Here is a 22,160-nt window from a genome sequence, read left to right as displayed (position 1 = left end):
AGCACATTTCAAAATAACAAAAAAGTTCTGAGTACTGTGTGCTTTGAAGGGCTATTCAACACTGGATTTGTCAGGAGGCATCATTTCCCTCTGGGTTATTCTGTACCACCTAAAACCACAAGATGACTAGTGACAACACTACTGCTTTTTCAGTCACTCTTCATATTTTTGTTCTACATAATGCTAACAAGTCACTGGAACAGAAACCACACATTCAGAGCATCACTCAGGTGATAATAAATGCTCATACATCCTTAATCCAAGGGCTTTCTTTTATTAGCTGATAAAACACAGAGAACTGCTGTGTATTTCTGTCTGTTGTAGCATCATGGTGCATAATAACATTTGCTGATGAAGAAGCAAATGAGAAAAGCCTCCAAACTTCCAAAAATTATTTCATTCTTTGTTGTTCTTTGAAACAGTTAATTTTTTTTCCCAGTTAAGATACTGCCTCTCCTTAATTAAAAAAGATTAAGACTACTTCAAATTGACCTAGCACAGTTTATTCAAGGATGCTTTGCCTATCTCAGCCTTCCCATCCTGAGCAGTTTTTCTTTTGCCCATACAGCAGCTGACACCCGTGATCTATTCCCCAATAGGGTGTCTCACAACAGCTAATAATATTATCACCAAAACCACAACCACTTCAGGGAAAGACAGAAACACCTCATCAGCACATCCATAATGTAGTGAGGAGGAGCCAAGCTGAGAGATAGGGGAATTTATAGATAGGTCATGTCTGTTTTTTTCAACTTTAAATGTCCAACACTGGTCTAATTCTCCTCTCACCAACAGCACTACTGAAATTCTCTTTTTTTAGTTGATGTTCCACACATTTGAGGATCTCAGGAATTAGCATGGATTAAGGCATCTCTCACTCCATCGTGGAACTCAACCAGGGACAGTGACTTCAACCCTGGGCTCCTCACTGACCTTGGTGTTGCCATACTCAGTGTCCATATTTCACACTCCTTGGATTGTACTTTCAATCCAGGAAATCTCTTTTTTTCCTACCTCTTGCTGAAATCTTTGGTGACAGCAGGGCTGTCCCCAGCAGTGATGCCTCAGTAGTGACAGTGACACAGGGGATGAAAGAGACTTTGCTCCTGAGAAGATGGGTGGCAAGTTCTACCCACCCCTGAGCCAGGGCAGGTCTCAGCCTTTCTATGTGATGATGTGTCCTGATATTTATTTAATGTCCTGTGCCACACATAATGGTTCCTGCTGTATGAGTCCCCAAACATTTCCCCAAACAGTGCTTAACTGCTTATATGCTTAGAAGTAAACCACATTTATCTGCCTGGAATGCTTTTCCATCTCTATTTTTATGCATTAAGATCCATTTCATGAGCTTTCCTAGGTAAGATGATTGCCATCAGCGGGAAGAATGTAGTAAATTAATTATAGATGTATGTTAAATTACTTTCATTACCACCCTCAGTTCTGGGAGGGAACCATGTGAGCAGGATGACTGATGAAACAGCATTTTTACATATTCCCCCAGTAATGGATATTTTTACTTGGCTGCCAGTGTTGTTTCTCAGTTCAGAGAAGCTGGAATTACACATTGCAGAACATGGAGGTTCAGTCTAAAATTAACCTCCAAACATTGCCAAACAACTGAGGCCCAGCCAGATTTGCTGAAATCAAAGCTGTCTGTTCAGGGTCTCCTGCTTGGCATCACTCAGAGATGTGCAAAGGTGAACTCTGGGATGCTTCACCCTCCTCAATGTTAATCATTTCCAAACACAAGGGACAGGGAGTCCCTTGCATCTGGGACATTGTTTCTACACACTTCAAAGACATAATAACAGCCAAGCAAAAAGTCAAGGTGTGTGGAAAGTTATTTTCCATATTCACCTTATAACAACCTTGGTATGGGGTATTTTCTAGGGATTAATGACCAGGCCAGCTTAATGGCTCTCTGCTGAACTTCAGGCTATCAACTTTTCACAGCCTATCATTAATCCCTGGGAAATATCTGGGTTCATGATAGATACGAGTGAAAAATAATACTCTGTGTGAAGGTAAGTATATTGCTAGTGTTTCTTCACATACTGGCCCTAATTACTAACTTCAGATACACTTCAGAATACAAGTAAATTAGCTACAGCTTAGTTACACTGCAATTACAAAGCTACTTCACAGCACTTCTATTTATATAGTGTGTAATTACAATCTTCTCTGGCAGAAAGCTGAAATCATGATGTATTTGTCCCTCATATTTCATACTGGAATGCATTACACAATACAGTGTTTTGAAGGATATCTGTAACAGGTAAGCCAGAGGACAAATACCAACCAGATAAATGAATTCAGCATCTTTCTAGCCACTGCACTCCCAGTATTTCTTTTTAAAAAAATTATAAAAAGTTTGCCAACAAATTGCTAACAAAAAGGAAAAGAGAAATCCAAACAAGCTGTTTCCCAAAGTGTTTGGCTTAGTAAAAAGGACACCAGCCTTCTGCTTTTTGGGGATTTTCTAAGCCAATCCACAGAGGGAGGTCTCCAAAGAGAAGCTTATCTTTGGAGAGGTGATGGTTCTTCCTTATAAACCTACATTTAGATATCATAATACAGATGCTATATTTGCAGTCCATGCTGGAGAAGCCCCACATGGCTGTAGCCCACCCTTTGAGCAGCAGGGAAGTTTTGCTTCTGGTTTTCATTAATCAGCACAGGAATCTCTATTAACTTCCCAGATGAGATACCAGGATTCATTCGGCCCACCAGCACAGTTACATGACTGCCTCTTGACAGACTCCCTGGAAAACACATCTCATCTGCTCAAAACCCTTTCCACATAAATAACCAAACTGACTTTGGGGAGTACCACTAAGAGACCTCAGAAAAAAAAAGTCAAAGGAATAAAAAAACATGAATCATCATCATACATCATGTCCCCAGACATGACCTGGGAACAAAATTTACCCTTGGCAGGTGCTTGGCTCTTCAAGCACAACGGGTTTTAGGGTTTTTTTTAAAGGGAATTACACAATGCCATTACCTTCAGCATCTTCACTGTGAAGACACAGAATATCCCATTTACCTATATATGTTCATTTTTTTTTTTGGTATCTGGATGTAAATGAACCTCTCTCCAAAGACAAACACAACCACAGCAATCCTTCAGTGGGTGCCAAAGCAGACAACAAATCCAGTCTGGGTTTGGGAGCTGCAGTGCCATTATGGGAAGCCTGGCTGACAGTTATGGATGTCACCCATCAAAACACCCCCACACGGTTCTGATAAGTCTAAATTGTACTATTTGATAGTCAATGTCACTGTCACTGCAGAGGGCATGGAAGTCATCTTTTAAACTCATTCCTCAATGTAATTTGAATGCATCTGTGTTGTCTACGAGGCGTTTTCAGAGCCCAGGCAGATAAATTTGGTGTCAGCTGTCAGAGGAGCTGTCCTTCCAAATAATCTCCTACGTTGCCAAAAATGATTGCATATTTCAAACACACAGGTTGGCACTTCATCTTCTCATTTGTTTCCTTGTTTTTAGCACAGTTACTACCAAGTTACCTCTACTCAGTCAAGGTCCCAGACCTCTCTGGTGTCCTCATGTTTTGCGCTGTCTGGATATAGTTAATTCTTTTTTTTTTTTCTTTTTTAAAGGAGGCCAATTATATTTTGCTCTATTGCTGCATTTACTGCCAATCAGCATTCTTCTCCTTCACAGCTATGAGCTCCTCTGTGTGCTGAATGCAGGGAACTACCCAGAGCAGCATAAATCCACACCAGTGATGGCTACAGTGATGAAAACTGCAGCATCCTTGACAAAAAAGCCTCTTCTTCACTCAGTTCCCTAAGCAATGAAGGTCTTTATTTACAGTATAAAATAAAATGCACTAAAACTCTTCTTTATGATGAGCAGAAACCTATAGCTGGCCTTGCAGAGATGTGTCCCCCAGCAGAGCCCAGCTGCCTTGCTCTTGGCAGTCAGTATTGATCCTTTTCCAACCCAAGACAATGCTATGAGTGGCAAAGGAGCATCTGGGACAATGCTTGATGGTGGGCAGTGCCACTTTCTAGTTGTGGGGGACTCCACCACATGGCACAGTCACTGCTTCATCATTCCCTTAAAAAGGGAGGAAGGCAGGTGTATAAATTTTGCCAGTTTGGAGTCAGTGTGGAAATACTTCCATTTCTTCCCCGTGCCTTTAAGTTTGAAAAACTAAAAATAGGGAGGGGGAAAAGTGAGGGGAACTATATATAAGAAATGAATATATGAATAACCCTAAATTCAATCCATGGTACTTGTCACACCTCCCCATCAACCACCACTCGTGCCTTACCAGGAGGATGTGGCCACAGAGAGTGCTGTGTTGTTGCCTGGTCTGTTGGTTGCTTTGGTGGTCACTGGGAATGATGGTTCAGCATCAAAATCAGGCTCTGTAAAAGGTCAAACAACCCTAGAAACAACAGGTAAATGCTTCTAATAAGGTCACGAGCTAATGAAATATGAAAGATGTTTAATACTTGCATTCTTATGAAAGTCTTAACAATAACTCTTGCATATCTGATATCCCAAATATGCCCCACGTGCCCAGTATGAACATTTATGGTGCAACACTTACACCTCTTGACATTCCCACACAGGTGCTTTCCAGACTTAAGCATGCATGTAAATACAACTATTGTGTTCAATCTGCCACACAAATCACTAAATTAGATGCACAGGCACCTTCTACTCCTTCACAAGAGCTTTTTCTAATGGATATTTCATGTTGCAGGATTTATAATAACTGAAAATGTTCTTAGGAAAGTTTGAGAGTTTTCCAAGCCTGGATTACAACTTGAGCCTGCCATGTGTTGAATTCATGGGATTTGATTCAGTGAAGCACTTCTGGGGCTGCTCACTTGCTTAAAAATACAAAGTTTTTTGGCTTTGCTGCATTGATTAGTGAGATGGAGAGATCTGAGCCCACAGTGGGGAAAAGAGACAGAGTAACTGGGAAGAGACAGGCCACCCACTAGTGAAAACCAGTCATAACCTCCAAAATGGTATTATAATTGCCTGGCTTCTGCTGTGATAGAAACAGTACCATAATCTTAAAGACAGTGTATGTTTTTATGACAGAAGATTGAGTAGGTTAAATGAAGTAGCTGCTTAATGTTAGGAGACTTCTGAAGCCATAAAGAACTCCTTACCCACTGTAGCATATTCTGCCCTCAGGGACAGGTTAAGAAAGGTGCCTCTTTTCCAGAGGATTTTCAGAGATAGCTGAACAAAAAGCTTTTTTATTGAAAATGTAATCTATATGAACAAAGTTTATGATCCAAAAAGCTTTCTTTGGGTTTCTGATGGACAAAAAGCTTTAGCATCAGCTCCTGCAGTAAAGGCAGCTGAGGATCAGGGTCACTGTTTTGAGGATTAATGGATACAACCTGGTGGAAAGGTATAAAAATCATCTCATCAGATCCTTGCCAGGTCTTTCTTAGCTACTTTCTGACTCCCTGTGAGTCCACATAATGGGAGGTGGGAGTAAGTCTGGCCCAGAGCACTGAAAATGCCAAAGAAACTGAGGCAAGGAGTTCCTGGTGGTGGTCCTGGAATAAGAGGCTACAACTGTGGGTTGTATTACCAGGTACATGGAGCCAGGAATAAAAATCCTACAAGGATAAATTCCTTACTGAATTGAAAGGCACCATTTACCTACAGATCACAACAGGCAAATCTAAACTAATTGCCTTTTTAAAAAGAGTTTTATTAAGTGTATTAAAGCTTCCAGAAGGAATATTAGAAAATATTCAGGACCTTATATTAAGGAATTTTTCACTGAAATACCACAGATATATTTGTCAGAAATAAGGAATATTAAAAACACAGCAATGAAAGCCTAAGTATATTGTATAGGTCTTGTTTTTTCAGAAAAAATGCAAGATACTACATAAGGACAGAATTTAAGTCTTACTGAAGTCAATGAGTCCATGGCCAAAGACCATAATTCTTTAGTGGAACAAAAGATTTTTCACATAAAAAGGATTTCTACAAGATACAAGTGATCTAAATTTCAGAGTATGGTATATTTATGGAAGTATTTTTACAAGTCATTTTTCACAGTGAGCACACACATGATAATTAAATGCAGTTCTTCAGTGACAAAGGAATGAAAAAAACTTTATCTGATCACACAAGGGTGCCACTGCAGCAAAATAAAAAAAGACCTAGCCCTTGGTGTCTTCAGATTTGCCTCAAAGTCTTTGTTTTTTTTTCCAGTAACTTGGAGCTAAATCCACAAAAGGCAGATGATTCAGCTCCATGATACCATGCTCAGCATCCACAGCTCCTGGGCAACACCTGCTTCTTATAAAATCCATCAGTGCTTTGCTGTCAGAGTCCAGATCTTCCTATCTCAATATTATCACCTCTGGATAAGGGGCCCAGAACGTGGCCTCAGCTCCAGTTCTGTCTGGCTGATCTGGGGAAACTTTATTTCATGCAACAGGATGGCAAGAGGCACCACAGAGATGCCTTAACCTGGCCAGACAAGGCAGGGGCAGCTGTGCTTGGATTCCTCCAGGATGGATGCATCCTAAACAGCTTAAAAAAATGTGGCCCAAGATCACAGCTCCAAGACACTGTTTAAAATCATTAATCCTGAGTAATATGAAGCATCATCTGCTGATGTCTTCATCCACAGAGATGTGCCCAGCTGAGGGCAGAGGATCCCATTTCAGCTGTGCCATGCCTAAGGTTCATTCCCTGATGCAATGATGCCCCTACCTCCTCTTGTGCTTCAGTTCTTCATTAGTAAAATTAATTAATTGTAACAGCACTTACTGCCTCACCAGGGTGTTGTAAAAATAAAAAACCATGCTAAAAACACTGAGACACTGGACATAGGCTGCCAGGCTGCCATTTTACCCACTGGTAAAGTGGGTATCTCCTGCCCTCCCTCTGTTCAAGCAGTTTTCTCATGTATTTTAGTGTAAAGTCTGTTTTCCATGTCTATGCTGCCAGGGGAAGGCAGCACCAAATCCCTGGGGTAATTCTGACCCTTCAAAGTGTTTCGAGGACATGGTGAGAAGATCCAACCACCAAAGTGATCAAGGAAAAGGAAATTCGGGCTGCCAGAAGGACTCTGCATTGACTCTGATGGCCATTGGCCTTTTCTCTGAGTAGATCTGTAGTACAGGGAATAAAAGTGGGGTTTTAGTTATACCCATACCAGGGCAAGACTAGGAAACTGGAAACATCTGAACAAAAATGGTGCAGGACCTTTGGTATGCAAATGGATACTACATTTGTTTCTCTTCAAGTCTTCTCCAGTAACAAAGAAGAAGATGCACAAGGCACAGCATAGGGCAAAAAATAAAAACCTAGTGTGATTTCACAGCTGGTGTCCATTTAAGTAACCCAGAAGTAATCTTCTACTCAGAGCACATGAAAAGGTTTAAACTTCATTTGTGCCATTTGCTTCCTTTTTTAGTCCTTCTCGTTCCTCTCTTAAAGGTTCCAGCTCAGGTCCATCCTGTGCATTTTCTTTGTTCCAGTTATTTCTGCTTTCATTTTCTGTCCTTACAGATTTAGGGTCCTCTTCTTTTGCCTTTCTTTCCTTCTCCTCCTTGGCAAGCACCCGATAATTATAATAATTCATGATGAACAGGAAGGTTCCTGCCAGGACCATCACAGCTCCACATTTAATGAACATATATTTATAGTCCCCAAAGGTATCAATAAGTGTTCCTGTAAAATACATATTAAAAAAAAAAAAAAAAAAAAAAAGAAAGAAACTTAAGAGATGAAGCCAAGAATATTGTGTTTTCAGATCCTAAATATAAGGGGACACCCTTGTGGCTCTAGGATAAAATAAGACATGATCTGTTCTTCTGAACTCTTGCACAAATATTTGGATCCTGCAAATTCTTCACATGTTTCACTACAGCCCTCTGCATAGTGGACTGTGGGTAGTTAGTGTTGATACTGGAAATACTACTGATAATTCAGACAGTTGAGTAGAAGGGGACAGAAAACCTACATTGCCAAATCTGGACTTTTGAGACACCCCTATTTTTTCCCTTGCAGAATCTGAGTCTTGTGACAACAGAGCCCACAGTCTTTCCACTGACTCAAATGATCAGCTACAAGGATGTCCATTCAACCTGGGAGTCCTCAGGCTGCCAACAAAAGCAGCAGCTTTTAAGAAGACTTTTGTGAGATGGCACCTGGCCACTGGGTCTTGTCTCAGCCTCTTGACAAAGATCCTCCAACTTATCCCACTCACCATCATTAGAAGGGGATCAGGTTTTGGTCACAGCTGCCCCTCCTGCAGTTATCCTCACAATTTAAAAATGAAAAGGCAGAATGAGGAACTGGAAAACATTCATTCCAGGGAAAGCAAAGATGATGCTGTCAATGTCAGATAATTTCAATGCCAAGACAGATGTGACAGGTTCTTCTCAAAGGTTAATGTCTCTGCTATGGAGTTACAGAGTAATTGAAGGGAGATGGCTTAATTGAAATGTCAGTGTTCTCCATTAAGTCAAAACATACTGCAAATCTTATTTGGATGATGATCCTGAGCACTAATTCCCCTTTACTGGCACAACTCACACTGTTCTTAACATCCCAAATCCTAATTAAGATCCACACCTAACCTGGCCTTCACAGTATGGATGGGAAACTGGCCCATCATCTATCCCTGACTCTCTGGACTACTGGTTCCTTCTTGAAAAGGGAAACCATTAATTACTTCTTGACTGACCCTAATGTGGAAAACCTGATGATTAATTATCCCACTGCATTATACTAAACCACATTATTATGTGGTTTTATGGCCACCAAATAGATTTCTTGGTCACAAAAATAATTTTTAACTGGTTTTGGTCAATGGTTCTTCCTGAATCATTCCTAGATGTCTTGCTGTACTTTTTTTTCAATGCACTGTGCTTTTTATGAGACTGATGGAACATCAACCAAATGCTAATTGCAACATTTTTTCCTTTTCTGCTAATCAGGATGACCTAGAGGTCTCCTAAAAAGGTTTCAATGAGAATTTTAATGAGTAGAGTATTGGAAAATTCAGCAGTAGGATAGTCTTGCCTCTTTACCTTCGAGAATAAGATAAAGTCATAAAACACACTGGGAACAATTTACTTAGTTCATTAAAGCATAACCCTGCAGTAGGTTATTAAAATGCCAAAGAACCAATAAATTTGCTGCTTATTAAAAGGGTGGGGGAAACCCCCCAAAACTAATATTACTGGTTATATCACAAAACTGTTTTAGCCTCATTAGCAGTCTCTGGTCATTAACTTAATGTTCCACACAGAAAATTATGTAATTCAGAAAATGGTCATTTTAAGATTGTATTTTCTTTTATTTGGTATTACTTAAGTAATGAATCTCTAAGGCAGAAGGAGGATACAGCTGTTTCTGTCACACTGTATGAGCTACATGGTAATCTGAAGAATTAAACAGTTCTGTAGAACGTGTTATAGAGAGCAGCAGCCAGATCTCAAGTTTGAATCCAGAAAATGGGTTTAAACTGCCTCCTTCTGTGCGTTCTTTATATTTAAATGACACCATCATATCAAAAGAATTATCAAAGTTTAACTTTTATATATGCAAATACAGTCAAAATACACCTAATCAAACATTTTAAGACACATTAAGATAACCAGTTTCCAAACCAGCTATTCTAGCTTGCCTAGAGGTGAAATGCCAGTGGCAGGACAGAGATCTTCACCTAATCAGGACTCTTGAGATGATGTCACCTATCAAGTCATTTAATTCATAACCAACTCAGATTTGATAAGGAACATACTGGAGCAAAATGCCAGATTAAAGCATGGTGCCTTCCAGACATGATGTGCTCCTTCAAGGAAAAGAAATGAGGACATTGTATGGATGGAAAGAAACAAAGGCTACAAAAATCCCAGGTAACTCCCCTCACCTAGCTTCAGATGACTCTAAGCCCTGCTGAAGGTTCAATATTGTCACCATGGACCTCTCATGGTCTCTGCCTTTCCATATTCCAGACCATGCCATCAAAATAAAACCTTTTTTATTTTTGTAGCAGCCTCAAACCTATCAGGTGCTCTGAGATGACTGACATCTGTAAGAGAAAGTAGTCAGAATCTTAGAGATTAATAGGAAATAAGAGGTTTGAGTCAACAAGAGGATTTCACTGAACTGTTGTGTTTCACTGTGCTTAAATTGTGGCAGACTCCAGCCTTCTGCAACAGAAGTCTTCAGGAGCAGTCACCCAAAGTGCAAGGTTCTTGGAGTTGAAGGAAGTCCCACCCTACAAGCTCAGTTCAAGTTCTTGATCAAGGACTGAAAAATCACCCTGCAAACTCCTGTCTTCTACTGGAGAACTACTCAGAAATGAGAAAAGAAGAAACACTGGAGAAGACTCGTGGGAGAACAGTGGGTGAGATGCAAAGAAAACACATTTAGAATAATTTCTTACAAACACTGCTTACAAGAGGCTAAATATAAGTGACAAACCAGTGGAAGCAGAGGAAGAAAATACACTCACCTCCTATAGGTGGTCCCAGCAATATTGTGCAACACTCTGCAATGGTGACCAGGCCAACAGCACTTGTGAACCTGGCAGCTCCCACAAGGTCCATGAGTGTTTCAAAGAGCATGGCACAAACCATGCCAAAGGCCAAGCCAAAAAAAATGGAGTAAACCACGAGCCCCATGTAGCCAGAAGCCAGTGGGCACAGAAGGTGGCAGGCACCATTGAAAGCAATGGAAAAGCTGAAAAAATATTGAATCCGTGGCCTCACCCACTTGCTGTTTGCTATGATGCCAGTGGTGGGTCGGGCAATCATGTCCACGATGGCCAGGATGGAAAGGAGGAAAGCAGCTGAATATTCATCAATGCCAATGTGCTTTGCATAGGGTGCCAGAAACACAATGGGGGCAAAAAATCCCAGGAACATGAGGACGTTTCCAATCAGGTAAATCAAGAACCCTCTGTGCTTGAAAAGGGAAAAATCAAGGTACTGATTGATTTTTTCACAACAGTCCTTTTCCCCTTCCTCTTCTGTTTTGGTATCCACAGGGACAGTTGTGGCACTGCTCATTTCCAAGGCATCCTTGGTGACCTCTTCTTCCAGGGCATCCTTCCCTCTCTCAGCTGCCTGGGTTTTGACTGATGCTGTGGCTGCCCCAATGGGTCTGAAAAGGGCTCCTGCCACACAGCAGTGTAATAAAATTGCCCCAAGAATCAAAAAGCTTCCCCTCCAGCCAAAATTGTCAAGCAGGTACTGGTTGAGAGGAGCCAGGGTGCAAAGCATCACAGGGCTCCCTGCCATAGCAAGGCCATTGGCAATGGGTCTTCTCTTTAAAAAGTATTTCCCTATGATTATCACTGATGGCTGAAGGTTCAGAGCAAGGCCAAACCCTGGAACAGAGAAAAATAGTTGAGATACACAAAGGAAGGCTGGAGTCCCATTCTTTTAAGCAAATTCATGGACAGATGCAAACTCTGCTCGTGATATCCCAAAAATCTAGTTGCCACATTTGGGTAACCAGACCCCACAAAGATGCCTCAAGAGAGGCAAGACAGCTCTTTCCTTATGCACTGAAAAGCTCTTGAGTGGCAAACCTAGCACAGAGAGTTTGCTTCAGAATAAATGCTTCAACCTACACCCTCAACAAATGCTGGATGGTTTTTTCCCACCACAGCAGATTTCTTGGATGAGAGGATGGATTTATTAAAAAAATAAAAATAAAAAAAATATACACTACTCCCAGTTTGAGAAAGGTTATTCTGGCTTGGGCAGTGCTAACAACCCAAAAGCATTCTTCTCATGTGTGGCTGGGCCCAACACTCCCTTCCATGGGTGGTGGGCACCCAACACTGCTGCCAGGCTGACAAAACTGCACGAAAAATAACACCAAACTTCTCACCCATTACTGACTTGGTGGTGTGAGCAACTCAGGACTGATGGAAAAGATGAAGATGTCTGCAAGTAGACAGCAAAACAGCTACTGAGGATGCTAATTCAACAGGATCCTAGAGTGTTTCTTTAATTAAAATTTATTTTTACTGCATTTAGATATATAAATAGCATTCTAAATCTGCATTGCTGATTCACTTTGCCAGCTTCTCTTGCACAGGTGAGACCTGAACACAGATACCAAATACTGTGGTGGTCCCAGCTGTCTCTGGGTCTGTTTGAGAGCACTAACTTATATTAATGTCTCCTTTTCAAACATTTCTGTGATGTGGTACTTCCTTTAAAAATTAAGTTTTCAGAACTCCATCAAAATTACATTTAAAAATCCTGCCACACATTTTCCATCCTATCATCCAAGAAAGAGAGCCCCACTAGAACAAAGCAGAAATGTAATCCTAGAAGTGATTATACCAGAGAACACGAATCCTGAAAATAAGGTCATGCAGATTTTTTCTTGTTCATTAGTCTATATAATTAGTTTATTTAACTGTGCAGTACATAGTTAGGCATATTGCTTTACAGAAGAGAATTTAGAAAGGTCAAGGTCCTCAAAATTAATTAAGGAACACCATCATTAGTCACTGATAGAGCAGAATCCAACTGATGCAGCAGAATCCAACTGATGTTGGATAGCTTCAGTTTGAACAGTTTTACAAGACTGTGATTTTTTTGCCAAGCCCAAGATTATTTATTTCTTTTAATTACTTGGAAGTTTTCAACATTAAAGTAAATTGAAATGGCAACATATTAAAATTAGTCTTGGTATGAAACACATTCTCAGCATGAACTTTCCTAGGCAGCCCACATACTTGGTAGGGTGTCTTTGGGAAGCACAGCCTACTGATAATGCATTAGGGGCCAAATTCATCCCCATTAGAGGGCAGAACTGAGAATTACAGAGGCAAAACACATCCTTGGTCAGAAAACACCCCTGAGCATGCTCAGATATGGGAATCATCTTCTTTCACCTGGGAAGATGCAACAGAGTGGATGAGACTTTGCTTTAACTCTGTATTTCCCAGGCTGGTAGGTAGGGGCAGAAACTGAACCAGCATTTCAACAGAATCTTTTTGGTCAGAACCCACCACGTGTTGTTCAGGGATGGAAAGTCAGACTGGATGCCAGCTACCCACTTAACCAATAATCAACTCAGATTTTTTATTATGTGAACATTCATTTCCAAGTCAGACAAATCTAATTTAATATTACCCCATGCTCTTCCCATTAATTAAATCTGGAGAGTTGCAAATCAAATTACTGGAATTTCAATTTAAGCTTTTAGCAGACTTTAGTTGGAAATATTTATATCCCTCTTATTCCAGTTTTCAGAAACTACAGCAGCTTTTCCATGGCTAAAACTGATACTCAAATAATCACATTTTCTCCTTATTGGTGGTTTTGCATGAGCAGAAGCCAGCCCATGCCAGAAGGAGCATCCTTGCCTAGATTAAATACATCTCCCTCATGCTAGAAGGAAATCAGGGGTGTTTCAGGAGTGGGCTGTGGAGCTGTTAATCCTGTTCTTTATCACCAAGGGAAGATCCCACCAGGTATTTCAATGCTCAGCATTAACAGATGAAGGCAAAGACTCAATTCTCATTAGTCCATGTGCTTTCCCCTGGATCCCATTTCATTTTGTGGTGGTCTAATTGGTACAGATTGACCTCAACTCTGACCAGTTGTTGCTGCCTGTGTTTAGCTTGGAAATTTCCTGCCACTGGCTCAGACTTGAAGCAGCAGCTGCATGCCTAAACGCCTATTAATGCCTCCAAAGCTGGCAGCTACCCAGGCTGACAGCTTGCAAACCCCATTTCTTTTTCTAAATGCTACAGGGAAACAAGGAGGAAGGGAAGATGGGTTTTACAGCTCATGTCAAGGGCCTTGTGCAGCCCACTGCTTGGTGCCACCAAGGATGGAGCTGCCTCCGACAGCAGAGCCTGGTCCCTGCCCTGCATGCAAATGGCAGAAGACATAATCAAGAAAGGAACTGAGATCACCATGTCTAATCCCTCCACTGTAAGTAGATATTTCCCACTCTGCTCTTCTGGAAAGATTTCTATTCATATGCCAAAGGCATGGGACTGTAGCAGGGACCTCCCTCCCAGTACCAACTACCCTGGTTTTATCTCCATCCCTATGAATTACAGGGACACAGTCCTGTATGTCAGCCTGTTCTCTCTATAGGCTGGTAGGAAGGAGGCTTGGCAGGGCATGGTGACTGCAGGTGGCTTTACAATCCCTGCAAATCACCTTTACAGGCAGCCCTTGAATGCTTCCATGTTCAAGCCTGGTCAGCCAAAGCACTCCAAGAATAATTAGAGGCATCAAGCATCTTAGCAGGATTACAAGCATCTTCCTTTCTCTGTCAAATTAATACTCCTTGCCCAGCACACACACACACACACCCTGTGCCTGGAGATGCTGGGCTCTTAGCTGAGGCCTCACCCATTCCAGCAAGCAGGAGGGCAAGATGCACACAGAAAATCCACTTTGCTCTGAGGAAACACCATGGCAGTGAAGACAGGAGGGACATGGGGACAGCTTTGCCCCCGTGCCCTCTTTCTGGGATGAGGGTTTCATGCATGCATGGAGCACAGCTCACACTACCAACTCCTTTGCATGGGCAAAGGACTAAATTAAGACTGAATAAGATCAGGGTCTTTATAAATGTTAAGATCACTGGGGTTGGACACAAAATTCCCTGGTATGACTGGTTTTTTTAGGCAGTTACTTCTGAATATAGATAGGAGCTGGTGCTTTCCTACAGCTCTGTTCCTTGCCTGAGCCCTTCTGCTTAGCAAAATGTATACTTTTTTAGCAAAGGATTTATGGCTTTTTTCCCCTAATCCAGTGCTAGTCAACTTGCTAGAGGACATCTGTTTAGCATGGAATGACATAAGCTCCTTAATCAGTAAATACTGAAATTATCCATGGGAGACATTGGTTATTTTTACTTTTCATCACTAGAATCTCTTTCAAGAAATCTGCAAGACTTATGTACTCAGTAATAACATCTTTTCCTCTGACTACAGTGACTCTCCTTTAAAAGGGTAAGGTTTAAGAGAAGGAATCCTACATGGGGATTTATTCACTTCCATACAGATCTAATAAAGCAATATTGGTGCAGGAGAACAGTGTGACAATCTTGCTGTTCCAATTTACTTTGCCAGTGGCTGGTTTTATTGATTTTAAATGTTGAGCTCACACTTTTCATGTTCAGAAAACAGCAACATTTAAGGCAGCTGCAGAGAGAGGGGGAACATTCATTAAAACATACACCTTGCAACCTCAGAAGCCAATTCTGAACACATTATGTCATGTTCTCAGGCAGATGTCCTAACTGCACTTGGAAAAACATTGACTTTACCTTAGACAAAATCATCAAACAAAAATGCTTACAATTAAGCATCTCTACTCAGACAGGTGAATCCAATTCACTTACCTTTAAAAGCAACAATCCAGCACCTGCAGGCTTTAAAGATGCTGGACTGAGACTATATCACCCCCTTTTTGAGTTTCCAACATGGAAATCCATATTTCAATACAGAAAATTCAAAGCATAACTTCATTAAGGAAATACAGATATATTTTTGTGCACTATGATCCATATTGAGAAATTCTCCATCGATTTTAGGGGTGGTTATTTTCAGATAAAGGACCTTTTACCCTCAAAAGCAAGCAAAGGACAAGGAAACAAAGCAAATTTCCGAAATCTCATTTCATGCACCTCACAGAGGGAATATCACACGTAGTTACATAGGAACCCAGGTGCTTTCTTCACACTGGCACTTGTATCTTGAAAGGCTCACCTTGCCCAGGGCAGAGCAGAGTCAACCTGTGTTCACTTCAGCAGGAGCTGAGAGCACTGATGCCCATTCTCACCCCTGCCTCTGGCCAAGAGCACTCAGCTGCAAGGAGCACATCCCCTGCTAAGATCCTGCACGCGATGCTCACCCAGGATCCCAGCCCTGTGCAGGGGATGTGCTCTTGACTAAAGATCACCTGGAGCACCTCAAATACAAGGAGTCCACATTTTTTTATACAAAGCTCCCACCACCTTTTCATCTCACCAGGTTCCCCTTGCATCTGGCCAAGATTCCCAAGGGTGGGTGCTCAAACCATCCATCAGAAGTGACCCTTGGGTGCAGGTGGCAGGTGGATGCTTTCTTCTCACCTGTGATGAATCCCACGCAGATGTAGAGCTGCAGGATGGTGGTGCAGAAGGCAGCTGAGACCATCCCAATGCCACAGAGCAGCCCCCCAAACATAACCACGGGGCGGCTGCCATAGCGGTTGACGAGGATACTGCTGATGGGACCTGAGGAAAAAAAGCAAAATGACCCCTGAGGAATCATAGGATCAAGTTAAGGGTTGGAAAGGACCTCAAAAGATCATCTAATCCAAACCCCCACCCCTGCAGAGCAGGGTCACCCAAAGCAGGTCGCACAGGAACACACCCAGGTGGGTTGAAATGTCTCCAGGGAAGGGATCTTCTGAAAGAAGGGTTTGACACAAAGAGGCAAAACTCTGCAGTTTTGGTGCCTCTGGGGTGCTGCTGGCAGCTTCTGGGGTGACTTCAGGAAGAACATGAAAAGGAGGCAAAATTCTGCAGCTTTGGTACCCCTGAGATGCTGCTGACAGCTTGTGGGGTGACTTCAGGAAGAACACAAAATACAAGAAAGATGATCCACACTGTGTGAAGGTGGCAGCACATCCCATGCCACACCATGCTGTGCAACTGGTGACAGCTCCTGCCCCCAGGACTTTGCAGAGAAGGCAAACACAGCAATAAGTCAGGAGAACACATGATCCCAACACAGGAGCTTCTTGATTTAATGGGATGCTAAACCACACACAAAGCAGTGGTTCATGTTACGAGGCTGCTCTCATGAATACTGTTGCATTTTTAATGCCTCTATTTAATGCAATTCCAATTCTGCTGAGCAGGACTGAAGCTTCAGAAGAAGAGTTGTTGATTAAATCTTAACAGCCACCTATGTAGGTAGAAACAATATGGGATGATGGATCAAGTAGGAGCTCAAAAGAATCAGTTTGGTCTTGCATTTGGGTAAAGAAGTAGCTCAGCAAAGTCCAAAATTCTTAAAGAGAGAAATGACTTCACAAAGGCAACATTTAAAGCTGAGGAAGTGGAAGGTGCCTGCAGCTTTGGGCTGAGGAGGAAAGAAGGGAGGTTTTGTGTGTAGTAGGCTCAACCAGCTGCAGGACAAAAAAGATCAGAATTACAGAATAATATTCATCAGAGGGACTCTGGAGGTCTCAGGCCCAACCTCCTGCTCAAGGCAGAGGCAAAACCCAAGTTAGATCAGAGAGAAAGCAAACTGAGCAAGAAAGAGAGGTCCAGAAGACAAGCTGTGAGACATAAGAAAAAGATCCTGTATTACTCAAAACCCCTGAATAAAAATGATGCTGAAAATGAGGCAGGGGGATACAGGCAGCATTTTCTATTTTACCTGATTACTACTCAGCACACAGCAAGGGTCTTTTGGAGCTCTGTGACCCCATTTGCCTTCATCCCTGCCATTACCAACAGCCCACACTGCACACACAGATTACTGGAAATTACTTTTTTAAGCTTAGAGGCATCTCTGGAGAGTTTGACTGTGGGATCTACCCTACCACAGAGCCATTTGGTAGGATATTTACCTTTGCTTAAATAATCTCAGCCAGAAACAGTGCCAGAGCTCTCTTCAGACCCTGCAAGCCACAGCCCAGGAGTCAGAACCCAAAAACCCCTCAGCATGGCTGGCAGCATCCAAACAAGTTCTCAGCTGTTAGGCTGTGCAAGAATAAAACACAGTAGGTGTGACTGGGTCAGTCTAGAGAGTGTAGCCCACTGTTAAATCTGTAACACTTCACTAAATGTCTAAGGTTAAGAGAGTCATAAATGAAATACACACAAACACAGTCTTAACATCACCCCTGTGTGACCTGTGAGCTGGTCCTGTTGAATGCATCATTCAATTAAAATTTCAGTGAGTGCATTAACAACATGAAGAGGTTTTTTTCTCCCAAGCCTGTAACTGGATGCACATCCATCCATCCCTCTGCTCCCAGAGCACTGCAGAACTCAGTGAGAAGTTCTGGGGAAGGAAACACATCTGTCAGATCAGCACAGAAGGAAAGAGACCTCTTTCTCACCATGTTTTCCCTAGTCAGGGCTTGGACTTGCATCATGCTTGTCCTGTAATCCCATTGATTGAGCCAGTGTCCCTCAGAAAGGTCCCAACACATTCCCCTGCAGCCTAAGGGCACACAACTCTTCCATTTCCCAATTTTCCACATGTCTGCATTTCTCCAATCTAATTACTCAACTAAGAAACCATGGTTTCAATTACCCCTCCCACTGGAAGGGGGTTTCACATTAAAGCCTTGAAACTACAGGATGCCAGAGCAGGAAGCAGAGCATTTAAATCCCACAGGGCTAAGGCCTCTCTCCTGCTTTGATTCAGAGGAGTTCTTGGGAAGAGGAGCTCCTGCAGTGAGAAGGAAAACAAAATGCTCACTTAGGGACCACTCTTGGAGCCCCCATCTCAGGAGAAGGGGAGCTGTGGATCCACATCCCTCTCACTCCAGTCCCTAAGCTCTCAGACTGGTTTCACCCATGAGTAAGGATAGGTTTGGGACCATGACAACAGAGGTTGAACTGGAAGAGCTGAGGGTGGGACACATCCTGCTCTGCTTTTCCAGCCCAAGGAATAGGCTGGAGCAGATGAAAGCAAAAGTTAGAATCCCAACCACTGGCTTTGCAAAGATGAACACCCTTCCTGGAGCCCTGGGGCACCCTCCCTGGGTGTGCAGTGTCCTCACCCACAGCCCAGCTTCCCAGTGATCCCTTATTAAGTCACAAGACCCCAACTGCTCCCTTTATAGTCTTGTCTGAGCTCTCAACCATGCTTTACAGCTGATCTGCATGAGCTTCAGCAAACAGACTTCCTCTGCTATAACCAGCACTATCAATTTTATGGGGGATCATCTGTCCCACTTGTTTGCTAGTCCTGGTGGGTAAGGTGTAGTCTTGTAGGTGTTACCTGCCTGGGCTGGGCAGAGCTCACAGAGAACTTCAGAAGCACCATAAGTCTGAAACCTTCACAGCCTGAAACCTTCAGTCCAGGCCCTGTGAGATTGCTTTGTTTCAGCAGCACAGCATGCAGGATCCCAGCACACACTTGGGAGTGATAGTATTTGGTCTCCTTGAGCAGCCTCACCCAGGCTGGAGACCTCTAAGTCACAAAGTGCAGCCAGTTAGAGAAGACAGAGCAGAACACGTGGACTAAACCTTTCCAGCCTCTGGAGAATCCATGCACAGTGAGCCCTGACCCTACAGGGAGAGCACAAGCTACACCTACACTTTACGAGACAACAGAGAATCCATCCCAAGGACTCAAACTGTTGGGAAACCAAACTTCCCTGGGCTGCTGCTGCAAGGTTTTGCACTAGTCCTGAGCAGACCTTTCAAACTCACTGAAGCAAATGCAAAATCACATCCCCAAAATTACTTCCACTTAAGTCACCTGGACCTACAGCGACGTCCATTGGCTTTACTGGAGCAGCCTTTGAAGAGCTCTCCCATCTCCTGGCAGGGACCTGAGCACGCAATGTGTCACATAGCTGTGCACACTTCAGCCTGCAAACCCTGCCAGCTTGGGCAGGCGTAGGGACCCCAGACACCTCCACCTTCCCCCTGCCCAGATGTCTTCAGTCATCAGCATCACAGCATCACAGCCATCGGATCCCAAAGCACCTCCCGGGCTCTGCCACGTGTCCCCCAGAGCACGGCTCTGGCAGGAGGTGAAGGAGCCACCAAGCATTAGATAAGGTGCCCAGCAGCGTTCTGGGGAGCCTCAGAAAACATCCAATAGTCCAAGCCAAGGCAGAGGAACTCAGAGGAGGGAACCCACAAAGCCCACGCCGCAGCTGTGGGGAATAGGAAACGCAATTACTGCTTTGCTTGCAGCTATTGAAAAAATTAAAAGTGTGACAGCCCCTGGAAACTGTCTGTAATTGAAAAGCAGGACCTGTCAGTTACCAGTTATTCAGCCTGCATGAAAAGAATAAAGATGCTGTGTATTACCACACAGAAACCAATTACACTAACAACGTGTGCAGCTTAGATCCCAAGGCACCTTTACTTACCAGTACCTGCCTGGTCAAACGTGCAGGAACCACGGGCTGCCTGTCCTGGCATCCCAACTAAATCATCCTCCCTTCCCAGGAGGAAGCTCACAGGAGCTGGGGTGGCTTCTCCTTCTTAATTTACAGAGTCAGGTGGAGACAGGGCAACAGGAACAGCTCTCAGAAAGCTGCCATTTACCTGGTCTGACCTTGCAGAAGCACCTGGAAAGCCATGGCAAGGAGAAAAAGCCATCTCAGTGTGTCCCTGGTGCATGGCTTCCCAGTGACTGCAGCAGCCAGGGCTGGTGTCACCCAGCCAGTGCTGTCACCACAGCCCCACTCCCACGGTGGCATCACAATTTCTAATGAGAAAATTAGAAATCAATTTTAATCACCCCCCCTGCATGACAAGGACAAGGCTGATGACACGAGGGTGGCAGCGGTCGCTGTGGGAGGGGGTGGCATTTCAGCCCACCCAGCCTTGTTTCCTAAGCCCTGGGAAAACATGAAGAAATGTGTTCCCCTTCCCCAACCCAGCAGTCTGGAGAGCAACACTTTGCATCCAGTATCTCCCAAATGATGCAGCCGGGATCATGGCACTCCTGGAAGACTGATGTAATGTAAAGCACCCTCCTCAGCCCATATAAATCATGCTGGTTTAGTGCCTGTCCTGTCTAAAACCTCTCTTTTCTCATACCTGGGGCAGATTTCCATTCACTGTCAGCTGGCACATGAAAGGCTGTGTCAAAGCAGCTGATCTTGGTGGCAAGCAAAACACAGCAGCTCGCCAGTGGGAAATACAGCAACCCCTCACTCATTTGTTACCTTGTCCAATTACTTTTCACCTTGAGTTTTGTGTTTGCAGAAGTGAAAAGGACCCTGAAGTGGAGACTGTAAAAGCACAACGAAAATGCAAAATACTCTGGGCTCTTGTCTCTTCTCCTCCACCAAGCCAGGCCATCTTGTCATTTATTCCTTTTGAGCCACTGAACTATGATCCATAAGGCAGAGCTGGCATTTAACAAGAAATATCAATCCAGCCTGGCTTAAACTCTTGCAAGTACGACAGTGCTCAAAAATTGGACACCTGAATTGCCTTTCTGTGTTCCTCAAGAACCCTTATGAATTTTTTATGAGCTGCAAAACTTCACTGCAGTGTTGGTGCAAAACCCCGATGTATTTTTAACAAAGACTAAAATGTTCTTCTCTCCCACACCTCTGACCATATGTATACCTACTTTTCTATCTCCCTTATTTGTAAAGTTTGGTTTAGTATTTTATATCTTAACCTCATACTAACAGAAGCTGGTTTTCCCCCTTTCACTGGATTCTGGCTTGGATGAGTTTCTGCTGAAGTGTTTCTTTTCAAGGCTTTTAGAGAGCAAGGTAAGAGCTGAGCCCCTGACAGACTGACCCTGTAACCCAGAGGCCTCCATGCACCATGGGGTTTTTTTGTCCAGGTTTCACAAGAACTTCTGACAGTGCAAAATGGCACAGAGCCATTGCAAACATCATATGCCTGCTGGTAGAACCACTTTATGGCCATGCAGATGACAAAATAGCAGCACTTTAAAACTGGGGCTTGAACCCCAGTGTTGGTAGAGTTGGGACCACCCCTGTCTCCGGTGTCTGAGGCTGCAAGAGGAAGCTCAGCTTTTCCCACTTTTCCTCAGTGAGAAGTGGCTCTGGAGAACTGGTGCTGCACAGGGACACTGCTCAGCACCAAAAGAACTGCCTGGATAGTTAATGTTTTCCAGAGTGCTCCAAAACCACAGAAAATACAAAGGAACTCAGCATGACATGACTGGCGTTGTCTACAGAGTCACTGGGGACGTAAGAAGGAGCAGAACTGGGAGGAGAAGAGGGGGTGGGGGGGGAAATAATTTATACTGATAAACCCAAGTCTATTATTACACCAGTAGTAAAACAACGACAGGAGCAGTCCTGCAATTTCCTCAGTAATAATCTCATTCCCTCAGTGGAATAACAGCACTGCCTTTGGCTTTGTAATTTATCCACCAGGGTACCAGCCCACTGTAACAGAGCATCCTCCTCATTACCCTGCAAATGAAAGCAAGTGCCCCTGTGTTATTAAA

General features: G+C 43.2%; 1 protein-coding gene across 5 annotated transcripts in view; it reads right to left on the bottom strand.

The window, feature by feature from the left end:
- Window positions 1-6,017: 6,017 nt before the first annotated feature.
- LOC103533738 (monocarboxylate transporter 2) overlaps window positions 6,018-22,160 on the bottom strand; it is a 38,201-nt gene continuing 22,058 nt past the window's right edge. For all 5 annotated transcript variants that reach the window (XM_030458650.1, XM_030458649.1, XM_030458652.1 and 2 more), the window contains 3 exons: window positions 16,106-16,249; window positions 10,497-11,372; window positions 6,018-7,699 (listed from right to left, as the gene is read on the bottom strand). In XM_030458650.1, coding sequence (XP_030314510.1) covers window positions 7,407-7,699; window positions 10,497-11,372; window positions 16,106-16,249 — 1,313 coding nt within the window. In that variant the 3' untranslated portion in view covers window positions 6,018-7,406. The remainder of the gene's footprint in view (window positions 7,700-10,496; window positions 11,373-16,105; window positions 16,250-22,160) is intronic.

Source organism: Calypte anna, chromosome 12, assembly GCF_003957555.1.
Source record: "Calypte anna isolate BGI_N300 chromosome 12, bCalAnn1_v1.p, whole genome shotgun sequence".
NCBI classification, from domain to species: Eukaryota; Metazoa; Chordata; class Aves; order Apodiformes; family Trochilidae; genus Calypte; species Calypte anna.
Note: the sequence above shows the minus strand (reverse complement) of the source record. Positions and strands in the feature narration are given on the sequence as shown.